Source organism: Oncorhynchus nerka, linkage group LG25 (assembly GCF_034236695.1).
Source record: "Oncorhynchus nerka isolate Pitt River linkage group LG25, Oner_Uvic_2.0, whole genome shotgun sequence".
In the NCBI taxonomy this organism is placed as follows: domain Eukaryota; kingdom Metazoa; phylum Chordata; class Actinopteri; order Salmoniformes; family Salmonidae; genus Oncorhynchus; species Oncorhynchus nerka.
In genome coordinates, this window is record NC_088420.1 from 14,346,450 (window position 1) to 14,371,104 (window position 24,655).

The 24,655-nt window shown below is 43.5% G+C and overlaps 1 protein-coding gene across 1 annotated transcript in view; it reads right to left on the bottom strand.

Annotated features, from left to right (window-relative positions):
- Window positions 1-24,655, bottom strand: part of LOC115109760 (zinc finger protein GLIS1-like) — a 187,967-nt gene that overhangs the window by 34,442 nt on the left and 128,870 nt on the right. The window contains 3 exon segments of the mRNA XM_065009593.1: window positions 4,944-5,121; window positions 14,716-14,826; window positions 17,388-17,549. Of these exon segments, the coding sequence (XP_064865665.1) occupies window positions 4,944-5,121; window positions 14,716-14,826; window positions 17,388-17,549 (451 nt within the window).

Consider the following 24,655-nt stretch of genomic DNA (forward strand, 5'->3'; position numbering starts at 1 on the left):
GTTTTGTTGTCTTCACTATTATTCTACAATGAATGAGTAGGTGTTCTAAAACGTTTGACCGGTAGTGTACATTTATACGAATAATGTACATAATGAGAAATAATCATATTAATTACCTATTTATTTATTGTTCTTCAAATTCTGTTGCAGGACCTTCCATACATGCAACATTTGTATTTCAATTGTTTGTTAAGATGAAATTGTGCAAATAAAAGGAAAGTATTAAAATGTGAATGAGTCAAAATAGGAGAGAGAACAATGGTGTCATGCATTTAAATGTGTTTTTTTGTTTGTTGTTGTTTGGTTAGTGTGATATGTTGAATGTGTTGTAAATAAATGATTAAGGAAATGGAGAGGGGGAGAGGGTTGTCTCTTCATCAACAACAAATAGTGTGCTGACTCGAGCGCAGTGGAAGTCTCCACCCATTGTTCACCGGTCTTGGAATACCTGATGGTAAAATGTCGACCCTTCATACCTCGCAAGGAAGTTTTCAGCTGTTATCATGACTGTTGTCTACATTCTACCTCAGGACAAGAAATATAACAAGCTGGCATTTAACAAACTGTATGGGGCTATAAACAAGCAGAAAAACGTGCACCCGAAGGCTGCCTTTCTTGTTAACGGAGATTTTAATTCAATGTCATTAAGACACGTGATGCCCAACATTCATCAACACGTCTCCTTCGCCACTAGGGGCGATAAAGTCCTAGACCACTGTTACTTTACTCACAAACAAGCATACAAGGCCATCCCTCGTCCGCCGTTTGGCAAATCGAATCATGACTCCATGCTCATGCTTCCTGTCTACAAGCAGAAGCTCAAACAGGAAGTAACTGTGACTCGCTCTGTTGAGAAATGGACATCAGAATCAGAGATTATGCTACAGGACTGCTTTGCTAGTGTTTATTGGAATATGTTCTGGAGACACTGCCGATAAAATCGACGAGCTAACCACAGCCGTCACTAGCTTCATAAGGAAATGCATCAGCGACATTGTCCTCACAGTGAAGGTTCGCTGCCTCCCCAATCAAAGGCCCTGGATTAACACAAAGGTTGGCTCTAAACTAAAGGATAGGGCTACAGCACACAGGGCTATCACAGACAACCCTGAGGCTGTATCTGAAAACAGGAACAAGTACAAAAAGTCCCACTATGACCTCTGTAGAGTCATCAAATGAGAAAAAGGACAATATAGGAATAAGGTGGAATCATATTACACAGGCTCCACCGCCAGCCGCATGTGGAAGGGGCTACAGTCTATTACGGATTACAAAGGAAGTCACAGCTGTGATACACCGAATGATGCCTCTCTTCCAGACAAACTCATGCATTTTATGCACACTTTGACAATAACAACACAGTACTGTGCGTGAGGGCACCCGCCGAACCAGAGGACTGGGTGATCTCGATCTCCGAGGACAACGTGAGTAAGGTCTTTAATCAGATCAACACTCGCAAGGCCGCAGGGCCGAACAATATTCCAGGGCGCGTTCTCAGAGCATACGCAAATCAACTGGCAGGCATATTCACGGTAATTTCAACCTCTCCTTGTCCCCGTCTGTAATCCCCACATGTCTCAAGATAACCACCATCATTCCTGTTCCCAAGAATTCCATGGCTTCCTGCCACAATGACTACCGCCCTGTAGCACTCACATCTGTAATCATGAAGTGCTTTGAGAGGCTGGTTATGGCACACGTTAACTCCACAATTCCAGACACCCTAGACCCACTCCAATTTGCATACTGCCCCAACAGATCCATAGACGACGCAATCTCAATTGTACTCCACAGTGCCCTCAACCACCTAGATAAGAGGAATAGCTATGTGAGAATGCTGTTCATTGACTACAGCTCAGCGTTCAACACCATTGTCCCATCCAAGTTCATCAACAAGCTTAGGACCCTGGGACTGAACACATCACTATGCAACTGAACCTGGACATCCTGACGGACCGACCCCAGGTGGTGAGGGTAGGCAACACCCCCTCCGTCATGCTGACACTCAACACGGGGCCACACAGGGATGTGTGCTTAGTCCTCTCCTGCACTCCCTGTTCACCCATGACTACATGGCCACGCATGACTCCAACACCATCATCAAATTTTCTGACGACACATCGGTGGAAGGCCTGATCACCGGCAACGATGAGACACTCACGCACTGTCAGCTCTAGAAGTGTTACTCACTGCCAGCTCTAGAAGTGTTACTCACTGTCAGCTCTAGAAGTGTTACTCACTGTCAGCTCTAGAAGTGTTACTCACTGCCAGCTCTAGAAGTGTTACTCACTGTCAGCTCTAGAAGTGTTACTCACTGTCAGCTCTAAAAGTGTTAACATTGTAGAGTCTCCCTACATTGCCAATCCTGCTGACTATCCTCCTTCAGAGAACAAAGTCCAACACATGCAAAGGAGAAGACTCATCACTTCTTCTTCTTCAACCCCAACAAACACAGCATACTCGAACGCCTCAACTAATACAGCCACACCAACACATCAGCTGTTGCCTAGAAACCATTTGCAACACATCCACTCAAGGCAGAGGGAAGGAAAGAAGCCAAGATTGAAAGAATCGATTCAATAATCAAAGACAACTTGAGCTTTTATAATCCCCCCAGTAAGTGTGCATTGTGACAATAAGAGGGAACGATGGGGCGTCTGGATTGGACTATCTGAGCAAACAATGGCAGATGTGTCCATAAATTGTGAACAGTGCAGGGCATCTCTCCTTTCCTCCATAGTACCACTATATTTCTTCCTGGTCTCTTTCACAAGTCACTGGCTTACTACTATAGTCTATATGATCTCAGAGATTTCCAAATTGAATAAAAAAGGACTTTTTGAACGTGAATCGAAGGTCAGTTTTATTTGCAAATCACAATTGTTCGTTTTTTGCAGATGTTCTTTATTAATATTGTACATCTCATTTTGATTTAAACCCAGTCCTTTTCAAATAGAAAATACTCTGAGGGAAAGTGGAGCTAACATTTTCCTGTAAAACACAGAGGACTTGTTTCTAAACCGAATCAGGTCTAATTACTTAGTATCAGTATCAAATTCAGCATGAGATTGAGTTTAACACACTCAGGCAAGTATTGTCTTCATAACAGGAAATCAGTGCTGGGACAGTGTCTGCCATCATTTCAAATGTCAAAGTTTACTGTAGTATGAAAGATACAGTTGAAGTCGGAAGTTTACATACACTAAAACTAGTTTTTCAACCACTCCGAAAATTTCTTGTTAACAAACTATAGTTTTGGCAAGTCGGTTAGGACATTGACTTTGTGCATGACACAAGTAATGTTTTCAACAATTGTTTACATATTATTTCACTTATAATTCACTGTATCACAATTCCAGTGGGTCAGAAGTTTAATTACACTAAATTGACTTTACCGTTAAACAGCTTAGAAAATTCCAGAAAATTATGTCATGGCTTTAAAAGCTTCTGATAGGCTAATTGACATAATTGGAGGTGTACCTGGAGGTGTACCTGTGGATGTATTTCAAGGCCAACCTTCAAACTCAGTGCCTCTTTGCTTGACATTATGGTAAAATCAAAATAAATCAGCTCATTGGGAGCAATTTCCAAAAGCCTGAAGGTACCACGTTCATTTGTACAAACAATACTACACAAGTATAAACACCATGGGACCACGCAGCCGTCATACCGCTCAGGAAGGAGACGCGTTCTGTCTCATAGAGATGAATGTACTTTGGTGCGAAAAGTGAAAATCAATCCCAGAACAACAGCAAAGGACCTTGTGAAGATGCTGGAGAAAACAGGTACAAAAGTATCTATATCCACAGTAAAACGAGTCCTGAAAGGCCGCTCAGCAAGGAAGAAGCCACTGCTCCAAAACCGCCATACGGTTTGCAACTGCACATGGGGACAAAGATCATACTTTTTGGAGAAATGTCCACTGGTCTGATGAAACAAAAATAGAACTGTTTGGCCAAAATGACCATCGTTATGTTTGGAGGAAAAAGGGGGAGGCTTGCAAGCCAAAGAACACCATCCCAACCGTGAAGCATGGGGGTGGCAGCATCATGTTGTGGGGGTGCTTTGCTGCAGGAGGGACAAGTGCACTTCACAAAATAGATAGCATCATGGAAAATTACGTGGATATATTGTAGCAACATCTCAAGACATCAGTCAGGAATTTAAAGCTTGGGTCTTCCAAATGGACAATGACCCCAAGCATATTTCCAAAGTTGTGGCAAAATGGCTTAAGGACAATAAAGTCAAGGTATTGGAGTGGCAATCACAAAGCCCTGACCTCAATCCTATAGAAGATTTGTTGGCAGAACTGAAAAAGCGTGTGCGAGCAAGGAAGCCTACAAACCTGACTCAGTTACACAAGCTCTGTCAGGAGGAATGGGCCAAAATTCACCCAACTTATGGGAAGCTTGTGGAAGGCTACCCGAAACGTTTGACCCAAGTTAAACAATTTAAAGGAAATCCTACCAAATACTAATTGAGTGTATGTAAACTTCTGAACCCACTGGGAATGTGATGAAAGAAATAAAAGCTGAAATAAATCATTCTCTCTACTATTATTCTGACATTTCACATTCTTAAAATAAAGTGGTGATCCTAACTGAAATAAGACAGGGAATTCTTACTAGGTTTAAATGTCAGGAATTGTGAAAAACTGAGTTCACATGTATTTGGCTAAGGTGTATGGAAACTTCCGACTTCAACTGTAGATCAGTGTGTCATATATGGGGTTAAAGGTCAGAGTAGGATGAAGTTGCACCTACACACTGATCTAGGGTCAGTTTCATTTCCCTCCTTAATGATTACGGTTAAGAATTGGAAAGGGTAAGCTGATCCTAAATCTTCCACTACAGGCAAATTCTACCTGAAGTAGTAGGATTTGGGGTTAAAGGTTAGAGGCCAGGGGTTAGTGGTTAGGGGGTAGAGTGACCTCCGGTGTGCACCTGTGAAGATGTCTTGTCCCAGTCCGAGGGAGCGGCCGTCTTTCCCGTTGAACAGGTGCTGCTGAGCAGGGGTAGGGCAGTTAAGGTGCTGGTGCTGGGAGGGGGCGGAGCCCTGCAAGTGCTGCACCGACAGACACTCACTCAGGACGTCCTGCTCCAGGTGGGGGAACGGCCTCAGCTGTCAATCAAACAGAGAGACAGGGTTACTGTACAATACAAGTGGTCACGAAGACAAAGTGAACAAAATGAAAATGCAATTGAGCGGGAGCAGTGCCATCATTGGATGTTGGAGTTGAAGAGAGATGATTTGCTTTTCCTTTGAGTCATGCATGAATTTCAATGTTTGTTTGGACATCTTGCATACCAATGTAAAGCCAAGACATGAAAAGTGAAAACCTGTCTCTCTGCCAATGGTATCTGGGCACACGAACACACATTAAACTGCAGTCTATCATGTGGGGTGGAATTGGGGCAGAATGCATGGGAACAGAGGTCCCAAAGTGCAATCATTATTTTGACATGTCAAAATTCTGGAATTCTGAGCTGAATTCCTGCATTCCCACTGATTTTAGTCAGTTACCAATCTAAGTCTAAATTCTAATCCCACCCCTGGGTTTATGTAGCTAGCAGTAGTCTCAAGGTAATATACATCAAAATGATAGGTAGTCTGTCAAATAGATCAGTTTTACTCTGTTCTATACATCAGCACAGTGAGTTACACTGTCGTAAAATGTTATAGTGGACTGTAGTACAACCCAAGCCAGAGCATTGCAGGAATCCTAAAAACCACGTCGTTCCCTTTCCTCTGCAGATGTACCTTTACATTTGAGGTGATGTCAGATGTACCATTAGATCTGAGGTAATGTTAGATGTTGCATTAGATCTGAGGTAATGCCAAATGTTGCATTAGATCCGAGGTAATGTTAGATGTTTCATTAGAGCTGAGGTAACGTCAGGATGTTAACATCAAGGTTTGTATACGGAATACCTGATTTTATGCTGAAGGACAAGGCCAATATGCTGTGTCTGGACAGTGACTGGAGTGAAGGGATAGGTGAGACGTTTATCCCTCTAACCAGAATGATTAGTTGATTAGCCCACAGTGCTAACTAATTTAGGTTTGTGGGTTTGATCCCTAATTACGGTATTGATTTCTACACATAAGCTACACTAAACTACACTAAATGTCAGTCTCTCAGATTGTGTTAGGGCATATGCTAAATTTTTATTTTTATTTTACCTTTATTTAACTAGTCAAGTCAGTTAAGAACAAATTCTTATTTTCAATGACGGCCTAGGAACAGTGACTGTAATGTACTGTAACGTCAACCCTTTACCGGGACATTGACGCTGTAGATCTGCCAGAAGGAGCTGACATCAGTAACATAAGGAATATGGTATAAAAAATAGCCATTTGTGTAAACTGGCCAACAAGCACAACAGTCTTTAATAAAGCAGTGCATCAGTTAATTACTAGTGACATCTCAACCACAGAGACTTAAAGGAAATAGCAGGCTTAGAGGCCAGCTTCACAACCACAGGCAGCCCTCTTATTAGGACCAGGAGAAAGAGAGGATCAGGACAACCAATCCAACCATCTATCATTCTATTCATCCCTCTGTCCATCCGTTATCTCGTTTACAGGTTGGACACACCCACGAAGCAAGCCAACAGGATGGATATGTGGTTGGAAGTGTGCGATACCTCACACAAAGATATCCTAACTGATTAGTATGCCAGGGCTGCCATGGAATTCAGGATGGATTGAATAGCCAGTCTGGATTTGATATTTGACTTGGCGCGAGGTATTTATTAGACATTTGTTAGATATCCGAGTGCAGATGGATTGCTGTCTTTACATATCACTGATCAATTCGACAATCATTAGTTAAATTATCATTTGAACACGTCGTGATTGGATACACTTCCTTACAAGCGCCTTGCAACAATTCATCAAGTCTAATTGGGCCTCTGCCTTTCAAAACATGACATAATTCATTTTTTTCTGCTCCGAGATGGAGTGAGAAGGTTTGTTTGACATTTGTCCACAGCATCTGGACACTATTCTGCTCTAGCTACAGCATATTAACAATGGTATAAACCTCACATGTGTTTCCGTTTTACAGCTAAGCAAAGGAACACATCATTCAGGCCCGGCCGACGACATTCAGGCCCTTTAAACAACAATGAGACTATTCTCTCTCTCTCTCCATTCTCCCCATATTTATCAGCAGAAGAATGTGATGTGGACCATGAACACGATGTGGTCAAACCTGATCTATTGTCCAGGAATTTCAAAGGTTTTCAAAGGCTAAACTAAATGAATCCAACTGTATGGAGCTGTGATGAAGAATAAGCACAAGATGATTACACCGCGAGCCTTGTATTTAGAAAGTTGTAGAATTTTCAGTTACATAGCATTATTTAAATATATCCCCATGTAATGTTAATGGGGAGCTAACATGGCTGCCATAGAATATTTCAGTGTCATGTAAATGCATCACAATGCAGAAACCTCAATGTCCCTACTTTCTAAATACATGGCTGGGATTACACCGACTGGGGACATTTATACACAAAAATATAAACTCAACATGCAACAATTTCAAAGATTTTAGTTACAGATCATTTAAGGAAATCCATTAATTAAAATAAATGAATTAGGCCCTAATCTATGGATTTTACATGACTGGGAATACAGATATGCATCTGTTGGTCACAAATACCTTAAAAAAAAGGTAGGGCCGTGGATCAGAAAACCAGTCAGTATCTGGTGTGAGCACCATTTGGTTCACGCAGCGTGACACATCTCCTTCACATAGAGTTGATCAGGCTGTTGATTATGGCCTGTGGAATATTGTCCCACTCCTCTTCAATGGCTGTGCGAAGTTGCTTAATATTGGCAGGAACTGGACCACGCTGTCGTACATGTCAATCCAGAGCATCCCAAACATGCTCAATGAGTGGTGACATGCCTGGTGAGTATACAGGCCATGGAAGCGTCCAGGAATTGTGTACAGATCCTTGCGACATGAGGCAGTGCATTATCATGCTGAAACATAAGGTGATGGCGGCGAATGAATGGTACGACAATGGGCCTCAGGATCTTGTCACGGTACCTCTGTGCATTCAAATTGCCATCGATGTCCACTGGCACGCTGGAGAAGTGTGCTCTTCACGGATGAATCAAGGTATCAAGGAGCACTCTGTCTGCTATCTGCCCGGTACAGTTGACACCGTGATTCATCTGTGAAGAGCACACTTCTCCAGCGTGCCAGTGGACATTGAAGATGAGCAATTGCCCACTGAAGTCTGTTACGACACCGAACTGCAGTCAGGTAAAGACCCTGGTGAGGACGAGGAGAATGCAGATGAGCTTCCCTTAGACGGGTTCTGACAGTTTGTGTAGAAATTCTTCAAACCAACAGTTTCATCGGCTGTCCGGGTGGCTGGTCTCAGATCATCCCGCCGGTGAAGAAGTTGGATGTGGAGGTCTTGGGCTGGTGTGGTTACACGTGGTCTGTGGTTGAGTGCCAAATTCTCTAAAACAACGTTGGTGTCACAATGTGCGCAACTGGTTGAAGGTAAGTCAGGTGCAGGAGAGCAGAGATGAGTGACAACAGGCACACTTTATTCATGCCCAAGGACAACAGCGATAATAAGTACACAAACGGTACAATAAACAAAACATAAGGGTCAAACACATACCCGGCGCAAACCAGCCTGATGCGAACCATACGTAACAAACAAACAATTCCACACACAGACATGGGGGGAACAGAGGGTAATATACATTTAGTCAGATGAGGGAATGTGAACCAGGTGTGCGGATAACCAAGACAAAACAAATGGAAAATGAAAGGTGGAGCGGCGATGGCTAAAGACCGGTGACGTTTACCGCCGAACGAACAAGGAGAGAGACCGACTTCGGCGGTAGTCGTGACACTACCCCCCTTGACGCACGGCTCCAGCAGTGCGCCGACACCGGCCTCAGGGACGACACTTAGGGCGACCAGGACGAAGATGGTGAAACTCCCACAGCATAGATGGGTCCAAGACGTCCGCCACCGGGACCCAGCATCTCTCCTCCGGACCGTAACCTCCCAGTACACGAGGTACTGAAGGCCCCTCGCCCGACGCCTTGAATCCAGTATGGAGCAAACGGATTACACCGGGGCCCCCTCGATGTCCAAAGGGGGGCGAAGGAACCTCCCGCACCTCAGACTCCTGGAACGGGCCAGCCACCACCGGCCTGAGGAGAGACACATGGAACAAGGGGTTAATACGGTAATCGGGTGTGAGCTGTAACCGGTAACTAACCTCGTTCAGTCTCCTCAGGACTTTAAATTGCCCCACAAACAACGGCCCCAGCTTCCGGCAGGGCAGGTGGAGGGGCAGGTTTCGGGTCAAGAGCCAGACCCGGTCCCCCGGTGCGAACACCGGAGCCTCACTGCGGTGATGGCCTGCGTTGGCCCCCTGGCACAGCACGGCCCGCTGGAGGTGAACATGGTCCCAGGTCTCCTCCGCACGCCTGAACCAGTCGTCCACCGCAGGAGCCTCGGTCTGACTCTGATGCTAAGGCGCCAGAGACGGAACGAACAGACGCCCAGCGGGACACTGGAGGGGAGCGGACTCTGCACGTAACGCCCGCTCAATGTCCGCATCCAGCTCCCATACTACCGGTGCCATCAGGTAGGAGGCCGGGAGTATGGGGGTAGGATCCATGGGCCGCTCCTCTGTGTCATACAGCCGGGACAGTGCGTCAGCCTTAACATTCTGGGAACCTGGTCTGAAAGAAAGGGTGAAAACAAAACGGGTAAAAAACATGGCCCACCTTGCCTGATGAGGATTCAGTCTCCTAGTTGCCCGGATGTACTCCTGGTTGCGGGGGTCAGTCCAGATGAGAAATGGGTGTTGGGCCCCCTCAAGCCAATGTCTCCACGCCTAACAGCTCCCAGCTAACAGCTCCCGGTCCCCCACATCATAGTTTCGCTCTGCCGGGCTGAGCTTCTTCGAGAAGAAGGCACAGGGAAGGATCTTCGGTGGCGTTCCCGAGCGCTGAGAGAGCACGGCTCCTATCCCAGCCTCGGACGCGTCCACCTCCACCCTGAACCCCAAAGAAGGAGCCAGATGCGCCAGCACGGGAGCCGAGGTAAACAGAGCCCGTAAGTGACCAAAAGCCCTGTCCGCCTCAGCTGACCACTGCAAACGCACCGGGCCCCCCTTTAGCAGGGAGGTGATGGGAGCCACTACCTGACCAAAACCCTGGATAAACCTCCTTTACCGTGGTGGGAGTCGGCCAATTACGCACGGCTGAAATGCGGTCACTCTCCATCTCCACACCTGAGGTGGAAATGTGGTATCCTAGAAAGGAGATGGACTGCTGTCAGAACAGGCATTTCTCAGCCTTGACATACAGGCCGTGCTCCAACAGTCGGCCAAGCACCTTGCACACCAAGGACACATGCTCGGCGCGTGTAGCGGAGTATATCAGAATGTCATCGATATACACCACTACACCCTGCCCATGCAGGTCCCTGAAAATCTCATCTACAAAGGCTTGGAAGACTGATGGCGCATCCATCAACCTGCACGGCATGACGAGATACTCATAATGCCCTGAGGTGGTACTGATAGCTGTCTTCCACTCGTCTCCCTCCCGGATACGCAACAAGTTGTATGCGCTCCTGAGATCTAGTTTAGTGAAGAAGCGCGCCCTGTGCATTGACTCAATCGCTGTGGCTATGTGAGGTAGCGGGTATCTGTACTTCACAGTGATCTGGTTAAGGGCTCGATAGTCAATACACGGGCGCAGAACTCCCTCATTCTTCTTCACAAAAGAAGAAACTCGAGGAGGCAGGTAAAGTGGAGGACCGAATGTACCCCTGACGCAGGGATTCGGAGACATATGTCTCCATAGCCGCCGTCTCCGCCTGTGACAGGGGATACACGTGACTTCTGGGAAGTGTGGCGTCTACCTGGTGGTTTATCGCACAATCCCCCCGACGATGGGGTGGTAATTGAGTCGCCTTCTTCTTAGAGAAGGCGAGAGCCAAATCGTAATATTCGGGGGGAATGCGCACGGTGGAGACCTGGTCCGGACTGTCCACCGTAGTAGCACCAGCGGAAACCCCTAAACACCTCCCTGAGTACTCTCGCGACCACCCCGTGAGAGCCCTCCGTTGCCATGAAACAGTGGGGTCATGACAGGCTAACCAGGGTAGGCCTAGCACCACGGGAAACGCAGGAGAGTCAATGAGGAAGAGAATGATTCTCTCCTTGTGACCCCCCTGCGTCACCATGCCCAGGAGAGCGGTTGGCTCCCTAATTAAACCTGGCCCTATTTGTTGACTGTCTAAGGCGTTAACTGGGAAGGGTTTAGCCACTGGAACAATGGGGATCCCTAAACTATGGGCAAATGATCTGTCTAGGAAATTCCCAGCCTGAATCGACGAGCGCCTTATGCTGGGAATGCGGGGAAAACTCAGGAAAGTTAACTTGCAAAAACAGGTGGGCAACAGAGGGCCCTGGATGAGAATGGTGCAGGCTCTCCTGGGGTGATGCCAGAGTGCGCAAGACCTGCTGCCTCAACCCCCAGAGGAACCAACCCGACACCGACCGGCAGTGTGCTCTCTGAGGCCACAGATGGTGCACGTGAAGGCCACTCCTCTGGTCTCCCTGAGCGCAGCACCTCCCAGCTCCATAGGCACCGGAGCGGTGGTGCTGGGAGATGGAACTGACAGAGCTGCATCTGAACGTCCGCGGGTGGCCAGCAGGTTATCCAGCCGGATGGACAGGTCCACCAGCTGATCAAACGTGAGGGTGGTGTCCCTGCAGGCCAACTCCCGACAGACATCCTAGCGTAGGCTGCAGCGAATGTGGTCGATCAGGGCCCTGTCGTTCCATCCCATCCGGTGGCCAGGGTCCGAAAGTCCAAGGCGAACTCCTGGGCGCTTCTCGTCCCCTGCCTCAGGTAGAAAAGACGTTCACCCGCCGCTCTACCCTAGGGCGGGTGAACTCCTCAAAGTGGTCCAGTGCCGCATCTCCTTATACCCACACAGCGTTGGCCCACTCCAGGGCTCTCCCCGAGAGGCACGAGATGAGGACGGACACCCTCTCACGTCCCGAAGGAGCCGGGTAGACGGTCGCCAGATACAGTTCCAGCTGTAGCAGGAACCCCTGGCAGCGTGCCGCCATCCCATCAAACTCCCCGGGAAGGGCGAGACGAATCCCATTGGGACCAGATACAGGAGAGGCGAGTAGTGGAGACCCCTGTTGTGCTGGGGAGGGCGCTGGAGGGACTCCCTGTCTCTCCCAGCGGTCCATTGTCTGAACGACGTGGTCCATGACGGTGCCGAGATGGTGGAGCATCGCCGTGTGCTCCCGGAAGCGCTCCTCGACCCCTACAACAAGGGTACCTGCTCCTGCTCACTCCATAAGGGTTGTGGAATTCTGTCACGATGTGCGCAACTGGTTGAAGGTGAGTTAGGTGCAGGAGAGCAGAGATGGGTGATAACAGGCGCACTTTATTCATGCCCAAGGAAAACAGTGATAATGCCCAAAGTACACAAACGGTACAATAAACAAAACATAAGGGTCAAACACATACCCGGCGCAAACCAGCCTGATGCGAACCATACGTAACAAACAAACAATTCCACACACAGACATGGGGGGAACAGAGGGTAATATACATTTAGTCAGATGAGGGAATGTGAACCAGGTGTGCGGAAAACCAAGACAAAACAAATGCCAAACGCCGACCAAACAAGGAGAGGGACCGACTTCGGCGGAAGTCGTGACAGTGGAGGCGGCTTCTGGTAGAGAAATTAACTTTATATTATCTGGCAATAGCTCTAGTGGATATTCCTGCAGTCAGCATGCCAATTGCATCTGTGGCATTGTGTTGAGTGACAAAACTGCACATTTTAGAGTGGCCTTTGATAATCCCGAGCACAAGGTGCACCTGTGCAATGATCATGCTGTTTAATCAGCTTCTTGATATGCTACACCTGGATTATGTTGGCAAAGGAGAAATGCTCACCAACAGGGATGTAAACCTTTTTGAGAAATACGTTTTTGTGTGTAAGGAACATTTCTGGGATCTTTTATTTAAGCTCATGAAACGCGGGACCACATGTTGTGTTTATGGTTTTGTTCAGCACAATAATAATAAATAGCAATACATCATCATGAGAAGCCTAGCTATAGCTCGCTAGCTCAACCAATAGTGGCCAAGTCTTTGAGTGCATGCATCCTCCAAAGATGGAGAGGGAGAGTTCGTGGCTTGATCAGAGGAAGGTGGTCAGGGAGATGGTTGATTAAAATGTCTGGTGACGATCTTGTTGTGGGCTACTCTGGGAACCAGCCTGAGGCGTGTAGCTCACCACACACAGTTCAAAGTCAGTCGTCCTCACTACAGGTCTTCTGCCTCAGCACTGCATTCCTCTGATGTATCTCCCATTCATCTCAAGCTTCAGGTGACTCCTCAAATGATGTTCTCAGAAGATCAGGAACCAGCAGCCAGGTGAAATGAAAAGCTGGTACTGTGTCCACATGCATCATTTAAACAAAAGCATTAGCCAGCTAGCTAGCTAGCCATGCCAAAAAGAGTTGACCTGCCAGTCAATCTATACATCTGTGGGTTAAAACCAACAGGTATGTAATAACAACTCATTGTTATCAAAAACAAAATAGCTGATTTAAAACAGCCATTAAAAACACTTAATAACTAAATGTACATATATATTGGAGCTCTCTGCTTAGGCTGCTACTAGGGTGCCATGGCAACTATACATTTGTGATGCATGTGGCCTGACAAGATCCATAAGAGTCCTAACATGCTCTCAGTTCCTGGTCATAATATGTATAGTGCAAGACAGTGGATGCTGGTAAAAGGAGGATGGCCCAAAGTAATGGCTGGAATGGTATACCAATTCATTCATTCCTTTCACGCCATTACAATGAGCCCTTCCTCCGATTTAAAGTGACTTGGGTCTCCACTGGTATGATATATGGGTAGCTTTTTAGATTTTCGCTCACTCTCTCTGGGTGTCTTTTTATTTCTTTATATTTAGTATTTTATTTTTAGGAAGTAGATCAGCTTTAATTTTGCAGATAGACGGTGGGTTCTATCAATGTAATTGTTTGTATATATATATATATATATATATATATATACTGTATATATAATTTTTGTATATATATATATATATATATATATTTATTTTTGTGTATATATATATATATAAACACTACCCCCATCCGGTAATTAGAGAAAACTAATGAACAACAATACTTAAGCTTATACTTCCAGCTAATACATAGCATACAGTATACCTTTTACAGACACGGTACACGGACATGGTGATTGTACATTCATCATCTCTTTATTATTATTATTTTATTCTACCCTTCAGCAACCTTCAACCCCTCCCATCTATCAAAAAAAAAAATCAGCTACCTTCAACCCCTCCCGTCTATCAAAACAAGTGATCTAATGATTCTGTCTCTTCACAGCAAAATCTGCAGAGCTGTGATGGTTGTATCCCCCATATATACATAACATTCTATTTTTTTTTTTTGCAATAATCTTCTATAGTAATTTAAATTTAGAAACTCAAAGTTTTGAATTCAGCGTTGTTTTGTGTATCAGTTTGTATCAGTTCAACCCTGTGCCATAGAATAGGCACATCAAAAATCTCTTCCCGGCTTTTTTTGCAACAGGTATGCCACAGCTGTAAATACGTTGGTCCGTAAATGGAAGGCCTACCTTTCTATGCAAATGTTGCTCTTTGGCGGAGTGGATCTTGACGTGTTTGCGTAGAGAGCTGGGGTCTGTGTAGCGTTTGGTGCAGCCAGGAATCTGACATGCGTACGGTTTCTATAGAACATGACAAATATATGATAAGTACATGATATGTATATGATTCAAAGATACTATTTATTCTATAATAACAGCGCAATGAAACCTAACATTGCTATATTGATTCATATAAAACCACAAGAACATGTAAGCATTAGGCATTTGATTATTTTGCAAAATATTACGAAAAAAAAATCAAGAACAAAAATGCAGACACAACAGGAATGAAATCTGATGAAATAAGAAAGCAAAAATAGACTCCTACCTTTCAGCTGAGAATACACAGAGTAACTGAAGAAATTGAAGGCAAGAGAAGGAATAAGAAAGACAGAAGAGACCATTCGAAGGAGTTCAGTTTTTCTCCATTTTTGAAGTAGCCTACTACAAGAAACCAAATATAAAGCAGCATTTCAGTGCTCCAAAGATGACATTCTTTATAAGGTTTACAAAGGTCTAGTAAAGTTAAAGTGCAAACTGCACCAAAGATGTGAGGGGCACTAAACGTGATCACCAAAGCAACATCACTACAGCAGTGTCATTACATGTCCTCATCTTCACACAATATTAGCAAAGAAAATACTGCATGTAGCCCCTTGATAGAGATTTTCCCCTTGTTTTTTCTCTCTCTGTACAGTGGAATATAAGGCTGCCTTTAAAGTGAAAGGCGATACGCCTCTTTATTAGCTCTCAGTTCGTACCTCGCTTTTTTCGGTAAATAACACGTTATTCCAAGCCGCTCTCAGCACCACTAATCTCCGTCCTGTTTGTTATTCCTACGCAACGCTGCCCCAACACAGACCCACAAGTGGAGAAAAGAGCGAGAGAGAAAAAAACAAGAAAACTTCTGTCTAGTATAAATATCATTACAGTTTAACATTATTTTTTCACTAAAGTGCGTTTGGCAGGGTGGCAGGCGGCGAAATTAGACTCTCGGCAGGGCGCTAATGTGCGGCCATCAGCTTCTGGGATGGCTGTGTAATTGGCAGTGTGTATACATACATACGGTAGTGAGGCTGGGTGGCTCAAGGCTGGCTGAGGCCTGTGGATTCTGATACAGTAAAACGTTGGAGGAGTGACAGACAGGGCAAGTGAGTAGTGGCTGACTCAGGCGTTCCTTTCCTTTATACACAGCCATTGCTTTCCCCTCTGTAGCAGAGAGACAAGTCTGAGGCAGAACACTCCCCTCTAAACTAACGGCTGGTTATTTGATTTACGGTGACTCGCGTCAGACTAATGCCGCGTTCAGAACAACTGGGAACTCGGGAAAAAACGAGGTCAAATTATAACGTCAGTGATCTTAAGGTCGGAAAGTCGGAGCTCTAGAAAGAGGCCTGATTTCCCAATTTGGAATTCTGAGTTGGATGACCGTTCAAAACAAATCGTTTTTTCCCCGAGCTCCCAGTTGTTCTGAACGCGGCATAATGCAAGGGATATTTGAATGATACGTAGCATGTCGTGCCACCGGAGGGAAGGAGTGTGGGGTGATTGAGAATGGCGTGTAACTCACTGACTGAGGTTTCAATAATTTGTATTTTTATTTCACCTTTATTTAACCAGATGGGCTAGTTGAGAACAAGTTCTCATTTACAACTGCGACCTGGCCAAGATAAAGCAAAGCAGTGCGACACAAACAACAACACAGTTACACGTGGAATAAACAAACATACAGTCAATAATACAGTAGGAAAAGTATATATACAGTGTGTGCAAATGAGGTAGGATAAGGAAGGTAAGGCAATAAGTAGACCATAGTTGCGAAATAATTGCAATACAGCAACTAAACACTGGAGACATAGATGTGCAGAAGATGAATGTGCAAGTAGAACTGTGATACCGTCAAGAGATGGAAACGGGCATTTAAGCTTGGTAATAGGCACTAACGCTTTAATGTGTACAATTCTTCCAATGATGTGAGTAGCAGCATCAAATATCCAAAACCAAAAAGTTTGATACTACTCTACGGATGCCTCAACATACACTCTAACCAGGGTTGGACATGTGGTGCTCGGCACTTCTATTACAAACCAGATCACCTCTTGCCCTTTGTGCTGTTGTTTATGCCCAATAATGTTTGTACCATGTTTTGTGCTGCTACCATGTCGTGCTGCTGCTATGTCGTGTTGCTACGATGTTGTTGTGATGTTGTGTTGCTATTATGCTGTGTTTTCATGTGTTGCTGTCATGCTATGTTGTTGTCTTAGGTCTCTCTTTATGTAGTGTTGTGGTGTCTCTTGTCATGATGTGTGTTTTGTCCCATATTTTTACTTTATTTAATATTTTTAATCCCAGCCCACGTCCCCGCAGCAGGCCTTATGCCTTTTGGTAGGCCGTCATTGTAAATAAGAATTTGTTCTTAACTGACTTGCCTAGTTAAATAAAGGTAAAATACATATTTTTTAAAGAGTTCAAACATCAACATCACCCCATTCCACTTCTTTTAGGGCACCTGTAAGTGTTCATGACTGGATAGAACCATGACTCTAACCCTTTCTAATAGACATGATCTATGATCTACAGCAGAGAGGCCGTGGGAGTAGAGGAGAGTAGAACCAGTGGAGACTGTCTCCATGTGTGCTGACCGTGTCTAGGTGAGTGCGCTGGTGCTTGGCCCGGTCGCTGGAGTTGCTGAAAGCTTTCTGGCAGCCGGGGTGCTGGCACAGGTAGGGCTTCTCCCCCGTGTGGCTCCGTAGATGGATCTTTAGGTTCTCCAGGCGGGAAAAGGCCTTGTTGCAGCCCTCAAACTGTTAGGAGAGGATAGATGGATAGACACACACACGAGAACATGCACACACACAAACACACACACACACACAAGCAGGAAAACACAGAGAGAAAGAGACAGAGTGAGAGGGAGAGAGGATGGAGAGGATGAGAGACAGGGGAAGAAAAGTAGATCAATATGAGATGAAGGCGGTATAGTACAGTAGTACAGTACAGTAAACAGTAGTAAAGTACAGTACAGTAAACAGTGGTACAGTACATTATAGTACAGTAAACAGTAGTACAGTAAACAGTGGTACATTACAGTAAACAGTGGTACAGTACATTATAGTACAGTAAACAGTGGTACAGTACATTATAGTACAGTAAACAGTGGTACAGTAAACAGTGGTACAGTACATTTATAGTACAGTAAACAGTGGCACAGTACAGTACAGTAAACAGTGGTACAGTACAGTACATTATAGTTCACTAAACAGAAGTACAGTAAACAGTGGTACAGTACAGTAAACAGTGGTACAGTACATTATAGTACAGTAAACAGTGGTACAGTACAGTACAGTAAACAGTGGTACAGTACAGTACATTATAGTTCACTAAACAGAAGTACAGTAAACAGTGGTACAGTACAGTAAACAGTGGTACAGTACATTACAGTACAGTAAACAGTGGTACAGTACAGTAAACAGTGGTACAGTAAACAGTGGTACAGTACAGTACATTATAGTTCAGTAAACAGAAGTACAGTAAACTGTGGTACAGTACAGTAAACAGTGGTACAGTACATTATAGTTCACTAAACAGAAGTACAGTAAACAGTGGTACAGTACAGTAAACAGTGGTACAGTACATTACAGTACAGTAAACAGTGGTACAGTACATTACAGTACAGTAAACAGTGGTACAGTACAGTAAACAGTGGTACAGTACAGTAAACAGTGGTACAGTAAACAGTGGTACAGTACAGTACATTATAGTTCAGTAAACAGAAGTACAGTAAACTGTGGTACAGTACAATAAACTGTGGTACAGTACAGTAAACAGCAGTCCATTACAGTACAGTAAACAGCAGTACATTACAGTACAGTAAACCATGGTACAGACATGCCACAAGAGGTTTCTTAACAGTCCCCAAGTTCAGAGCAGACTATGGGAGTACACAGTACTACATAGAGCCATGACTACATGGAACTCTATTCCACATCAAGTAACTGAAACAAGCAGTAAAATTTTATTTAAAAAAAAACATATAACAAACACCTTATGGAACAGTGGGGACTGTGAAGCCTCACAAACATTGGCACAGACACATGCGCACACACACACACACACACACACACATACTCACTATACATACACATGTATTTAGTACTGTAGATATGTGGTAGTGGTGGAGTAGGGGCCTGAGGGCATACAGTGTGTTGTGAAATCTGTGAATGTATTGTAATGTTTTAAAATTGTATAAACGGCCTTAAATTTGCTGGACCTCAGGAAGAGTAGCTGCTGCTTTGGCAGCAGCTAATGGGAATCCATAATAAATACAATACAACACAGTACAGTACAGTAAACAGTAGTACAGTAAATTGTAGAACAGTACAGTAAACAGTAGCACAGTATAGTAAACAGTAGAACAGTACAGTACAGCACAGTACAGTATAGTAAACAGTAGTACAGTAAACAGTAGAACAGTACAGTAAACAGTGGTATAGTATAGTAAACAGTAGTACAGTACAGTAAACAGTAGAACAGTACAGTAAACAGTAGTACAGTAAACAGTAGAACAGTACAGTACAGTAAACAGTGGTATAGTATAGTAAACAGTAGAACAGTACAGTAAACAGTAGTACAGTAAACAGTAGAACAGTACAGTAAACAGTAGTACAGTACAGTAAACAGTAGAACAGTACAGTACAGTACAGTAAACAGTGGTACAGTACAGTAAACAGTAGTACAGTACAGTAAACAGTAGTTCAGTAAACAGTACAGTACAGTACAGTAAACAGTGGTACAGTACAGTAAACAGTAGTACAGTACAGTAAACAGTAGTACAGTAAACAGTAGAACAGTACAGTACAGTAAACAGTGGTACAGTACAGTAAACAGTAGTACAGTACAGTAAACAGTAGTACAGTAAACAGTAGAACAGTACAGTAAACAGTAGCACAGTATAGTAAACAGTAGAACAGTACAGTACAGCACAGTACAGTACAGTATAGTAAACAGTAGTACAGTAAACAGTAGAACAGTACAGTAAACAGTGGTACAGTACAGTAAACAGTAGTACAGTACAGTAAACAGTAGTACAGTAAACAGTACAGTAAACAGTGGTACCGTACAGTAAACAGTAGTACAGTACAGTAAACAGTAGTACAGTAAACAGTAGAACAGTACAGTACAGTACAGTAAACAGTAGTACAGTAAACAGTAGAACAGTACAGTAAACAGTGGTATAGTATAGTAAACAGTAGTACAGTAAACAGTAGAACAGTACAGTAAACAGTGGTATAGTATAGTAAACAGTAGTACAGTACAGTAAACAGTAGAACAGTACAGTAAACAGTAGTACAGTAAACAGTAGTACAGTAAACAGTAGAACAGTACAGTACAGTACAGTAAACAGTGGTACAGTAAACAGTAGTACAGTACAGTAAACAGTAGTACAGTACAGTAAACAGTAGTACAGTACAGTAAACAATGGTACAGTACATTATAGTACAGTAAACTGTAGTACAGTACAGTAAACAGTCTACAGTACATTATAGTACAGTAAACAATAGTATAGTACAGTACAGTAAACAATGGTACAGTACAGTAAATGATGGTACAGTACAGTACATTACAGTACAGTAAACAGTAGAACAGTACAGTAAACAGTGGTACAGTACAGTAAACAGTAGTAAAGTTAACAGTAGTACAGTACAGTAAACAATGGTACAGTACATTATAGTACAGTAAACTGTAGTACAGTACAGTAAATAATCGTACAGTACAGTAAACAGTCTACAGTACATTATAGTACAGTAAACAATAGTATAGTACAGTACAGTAAACAATGGTACAGTACAGTAAACAGTGGTACAGTACAGTACATTATAGTTCAGTAGAACAGTACAGTAAACAGTGGTACAGTACAGTAAACAATGGTACAGTACAGTAAACAGTGGTACAGTAAACAATGGTACAGTACAGTAAACAGTGGTACAGTACAGTACATTATAGTACAGTAAACAGTAGAACAGTACAGTTAACAGTGGTACAGTAAACAATGGTACAGTACAGTAAACAATGGTACAGTACAGTACATTATAGTACAGTAAACAGTAGTACAGTACAGTAAACAATGGTACAGTACAGTAAACAGTGGTACAGTACAGTACATTATAGCAGAGTAAACAGTAGAACAGTACAGTTAACAGTAGTACAGTAAACAATGGTACAGTACAGTAAACAATGGTACAGTACAGTACATTATAGTACAGTAGACAGTAGTACAGTAGAGTAAACAATGGTACAGTACAGTAAACAATGGTACAGTACAGTAAACAGTAGTACAGTACAGTAAACAGTGGTACAGTACAGTACATTAGAGTACAGTAAACAGTAGTACAGTAGACTAAACAATGGTACAGTACAGTACATTATAGTACAGTAAACAGTAGAACAGTACAGTTAACAGTAGTACAGTAAACGATGGTACAGTATAGTACATTATAGTACAGTAAACAGTAGAACAGTACAGTTAACAGTAGTACAGTAAACGATGGTACAGTACAGTACATTATAGTACAGTAAACAGTAGAACAGTACAGTTAACAGTAGTACAGTAAACAATGGTACAGTACAGTACATTATAGTACAGTAAACAGTAGTACAGTAGAGTAAACAATGGTACAGTACAGTAAACAGTGGTACAGCACATTAAACAGTAATACAGTGCAGTACAGCACAGTAAACAGTGGTATCGTAAACACTGCTAAAGTACAGTAGACATATCCCGCTCGGTTAATCCACCTTAACTATTCTCAGTGACACGGGGCAATGGTCAGCCTAACATCAATATCAGTCAAGGCTGCCATGGATGGCCCACACAATGTGAGGCTTTGGAGCCACTGAGGAGCATTGCATCAGGGCCCTTTCCTGTACAATCACTTACCTGTTACCTTAGCTGAGGGCTCTGCCCGGACCCTAACCCTAACCTATTACTCAATCTGAGGGCTCTACTGACCTCTGCCGGCCCCACCTACCCGATCAGGGCTGAGAAAAGTACACACACACACACACACACACACACACACACACACACACACACACACACACACACACACACACACACACACACACACACGTTGTGTGTGCATGTATGTGTGTGCACGTGCACTGGGGAAGGTTGGGGAGTGTTGGGTTACACCCAAGGAGAGAGACACCATTCTTCTAATGGGACTTCAGTCCTGATCTGGGCTCAACGTTCTTACATGGGCCCTTCTATTCACTCACAGCTAGGACAGACAGGGCCCTACAGTATATTCACAGCTAGGAAAGAAAGGGACCTCTATTCACAGCTCGGAAAGACAGGACCCTCTATTCACAGCTAGGACAGTCAGGTCCCTCTATTCACTCACAGCTAGGGCTGTTGAGGTAACCGTATTACCGCCACACCGGATGTCACAAGTCATGAAGGCAGTCAAATTCTACGTGACTGTTTAGTCATGGTAATTAGGCTTCTCCAAGCTCTGATGCTGCTGATGGTCATTAGTAGCCTCCCAAACTTGCTAACTGCCTGGTACTCAGCATTCGATTGTCCTTCTAATCACTCTGACATCAATGCAAAAGGTAATCGAAAATCTAATCAAACACTTCATTAGAGCCCATGAGCTCATGTTGTGTTACATTTCTATAGGCTATGTGATGGTCTCTACTAAAAAGAGGAGGAGACCATGAGCTTTCTATAGATTAGGCCTACTATATTTATTTCTCAACTTTTCTAATATTAAGCACATTGTGTACCTTTACAACAGGAGTATAGCCTACCTGGTTGGCATGAAAATGAACCACAGGAAAAGCATCCTCCATTCACTATTTAAGTGCTTAGATGACATGTATTTTTCCCCTGCCCCAGTTTCGAGACAGGTGCATGATAATGGTCCATTCTAAATCAAAACAAATTTCACACATTTATTATTTAGTATATGGTAAAGACAAGATTAAATCAACAATAGTCTGATGGGGACAATATTAGCCTCTAATTTGTGAATGATATATTATCACTTGTGAATGATGCCCAGCATAAGAAACTGACTTTTTTTTGCACCTTTTCGAATCATAGTCGCACACCTCATGTAGCCTAACCCATAGGCCTATATGTTTTCAAATCAAATCAAATGTTATTGGTCACATACACATATTTAGCAGATGTTATTGCATGTGTAGTGAAAGGCTTGTGTTCCTAGCTCGAACAGTGCAATAATATCTAACAATTCATAACAATACACACAAATCTAAAGTAAAAGAATGCAGTTAAATATTAGGATGGGCAATGTCGGATTGGCATTGACTTAAATACAGTAGAATTGAGTACAGTAAATAAATATGAAATGAGTAAAGCAGTATGTAAACACTATTAAATTAACTGGTGTTCCATTATTAAAGTGACCAGTGATTCTATGTACAGTACCAGTCAAAAGTTTGGGCACACCTACTCATTCAAAGGTCTTTATTTGTACTATTTTCTACATCGTAAAGGAATAGTGAAGACATCAAAACTATGAAATAACACATATTGAATCATGTTGTAGCCAAAAAAAGTGTTAAACAAATTAAAATATATTTTATAGTTGAGATTCTTCAAAGTAGCCACCTTTGCCTTGATGACAGCTTTGCACACTCTTGACATTCTCTCAACCAGCTTCACCTGGAATGCTTTTCCAACAGTCTTGAAGGAGTTCCCACATATGCTGAGCACTTGTTGGCTGCTTTTCCTTCACTCTGTGGTCCGACTCATCCCAAACCATCTGAATTTGGTTGAGGTCGGGGGATTGTGGAGGCCAGGTCATCTGATGCAGCACTCCATCACTCTCCTTCTTGGTCAAATAGCCCTTACACAGTTCCCACTGTGAAGCATGGAGGAGGAGGTGTGATGGTGTGGGGGTGCTTTGCTGGTCATACTGTCAGTGATTTATTTAGAATTCAAGGCACACTTAACCAACATGGCTACTGCAGCATTCTGCAGCAATTCCCCATCCCATCTGGTTTGCGCTTAGTGGGACTATCATTTATTTTTCAACAGGACAATGACCCAACATACATCCCCCTCCATTCTTCACAGTGGGAACAACAGACGTGGAGATCATCCATTCACCTACTCTGCGTCTCACAAAGACACGGCAGTTGGAACCAAAATTCTCAAATTTAGATTAATCAGACCAAAGGACAGATTTCCACCGGTCTAATGTCCATTGCACATGTTTCTTGGCCCAAACACATCTCTTAATCTTATTGGTGTACTTTAGTAGTGGTTTCTTTGCAGCAATTCGACCATGAAGGCCTGATTCATGCAGTCTCCTCTGAACAGTTGATGTTGAGATGTGTCTGTTACTTGAACTCAGTGAAGCATTTATTTGGGCTACAATCTGAGGTGCAGTTAACTCGAATGAACTTATCCTCTGCAGCAGAGGTAACTCTCGGGTCTTCCTTTCCTATGGTGGTCCTCATGAGAACCAGTTTCATCATAGGGCTTGATGTTTTTTGCGACTGCACTTGAAGAAACTTTCAATGCTCTTGACATTTTCCGGATTGACTGATTTCATGTCTTAAAGTAATGATGGACTGTCATTTGTCTTTGCTTTTTTGAGCTTTTCTTGACATAATATGGACTTGTTATTTTACCAAATAGGGCTATCTTCTATGTACCACCCCTACCTTGTCACAACACCTGATTGGCTCAAACACATAGAAAGGGAAAGAAATTCCACAAATTAACTTTTAACAAAGAACACCTATTAATTGAAATGCATTCCAGGTGACCACCTCATGAAGCTGTTTGAGAGAATGCCAAGCTTGCGCAAAGCTGTCATCAAGGCAAAGTGTGGATACTTTAAAGAATCTCAAATATAAAATATATTTTGATTTG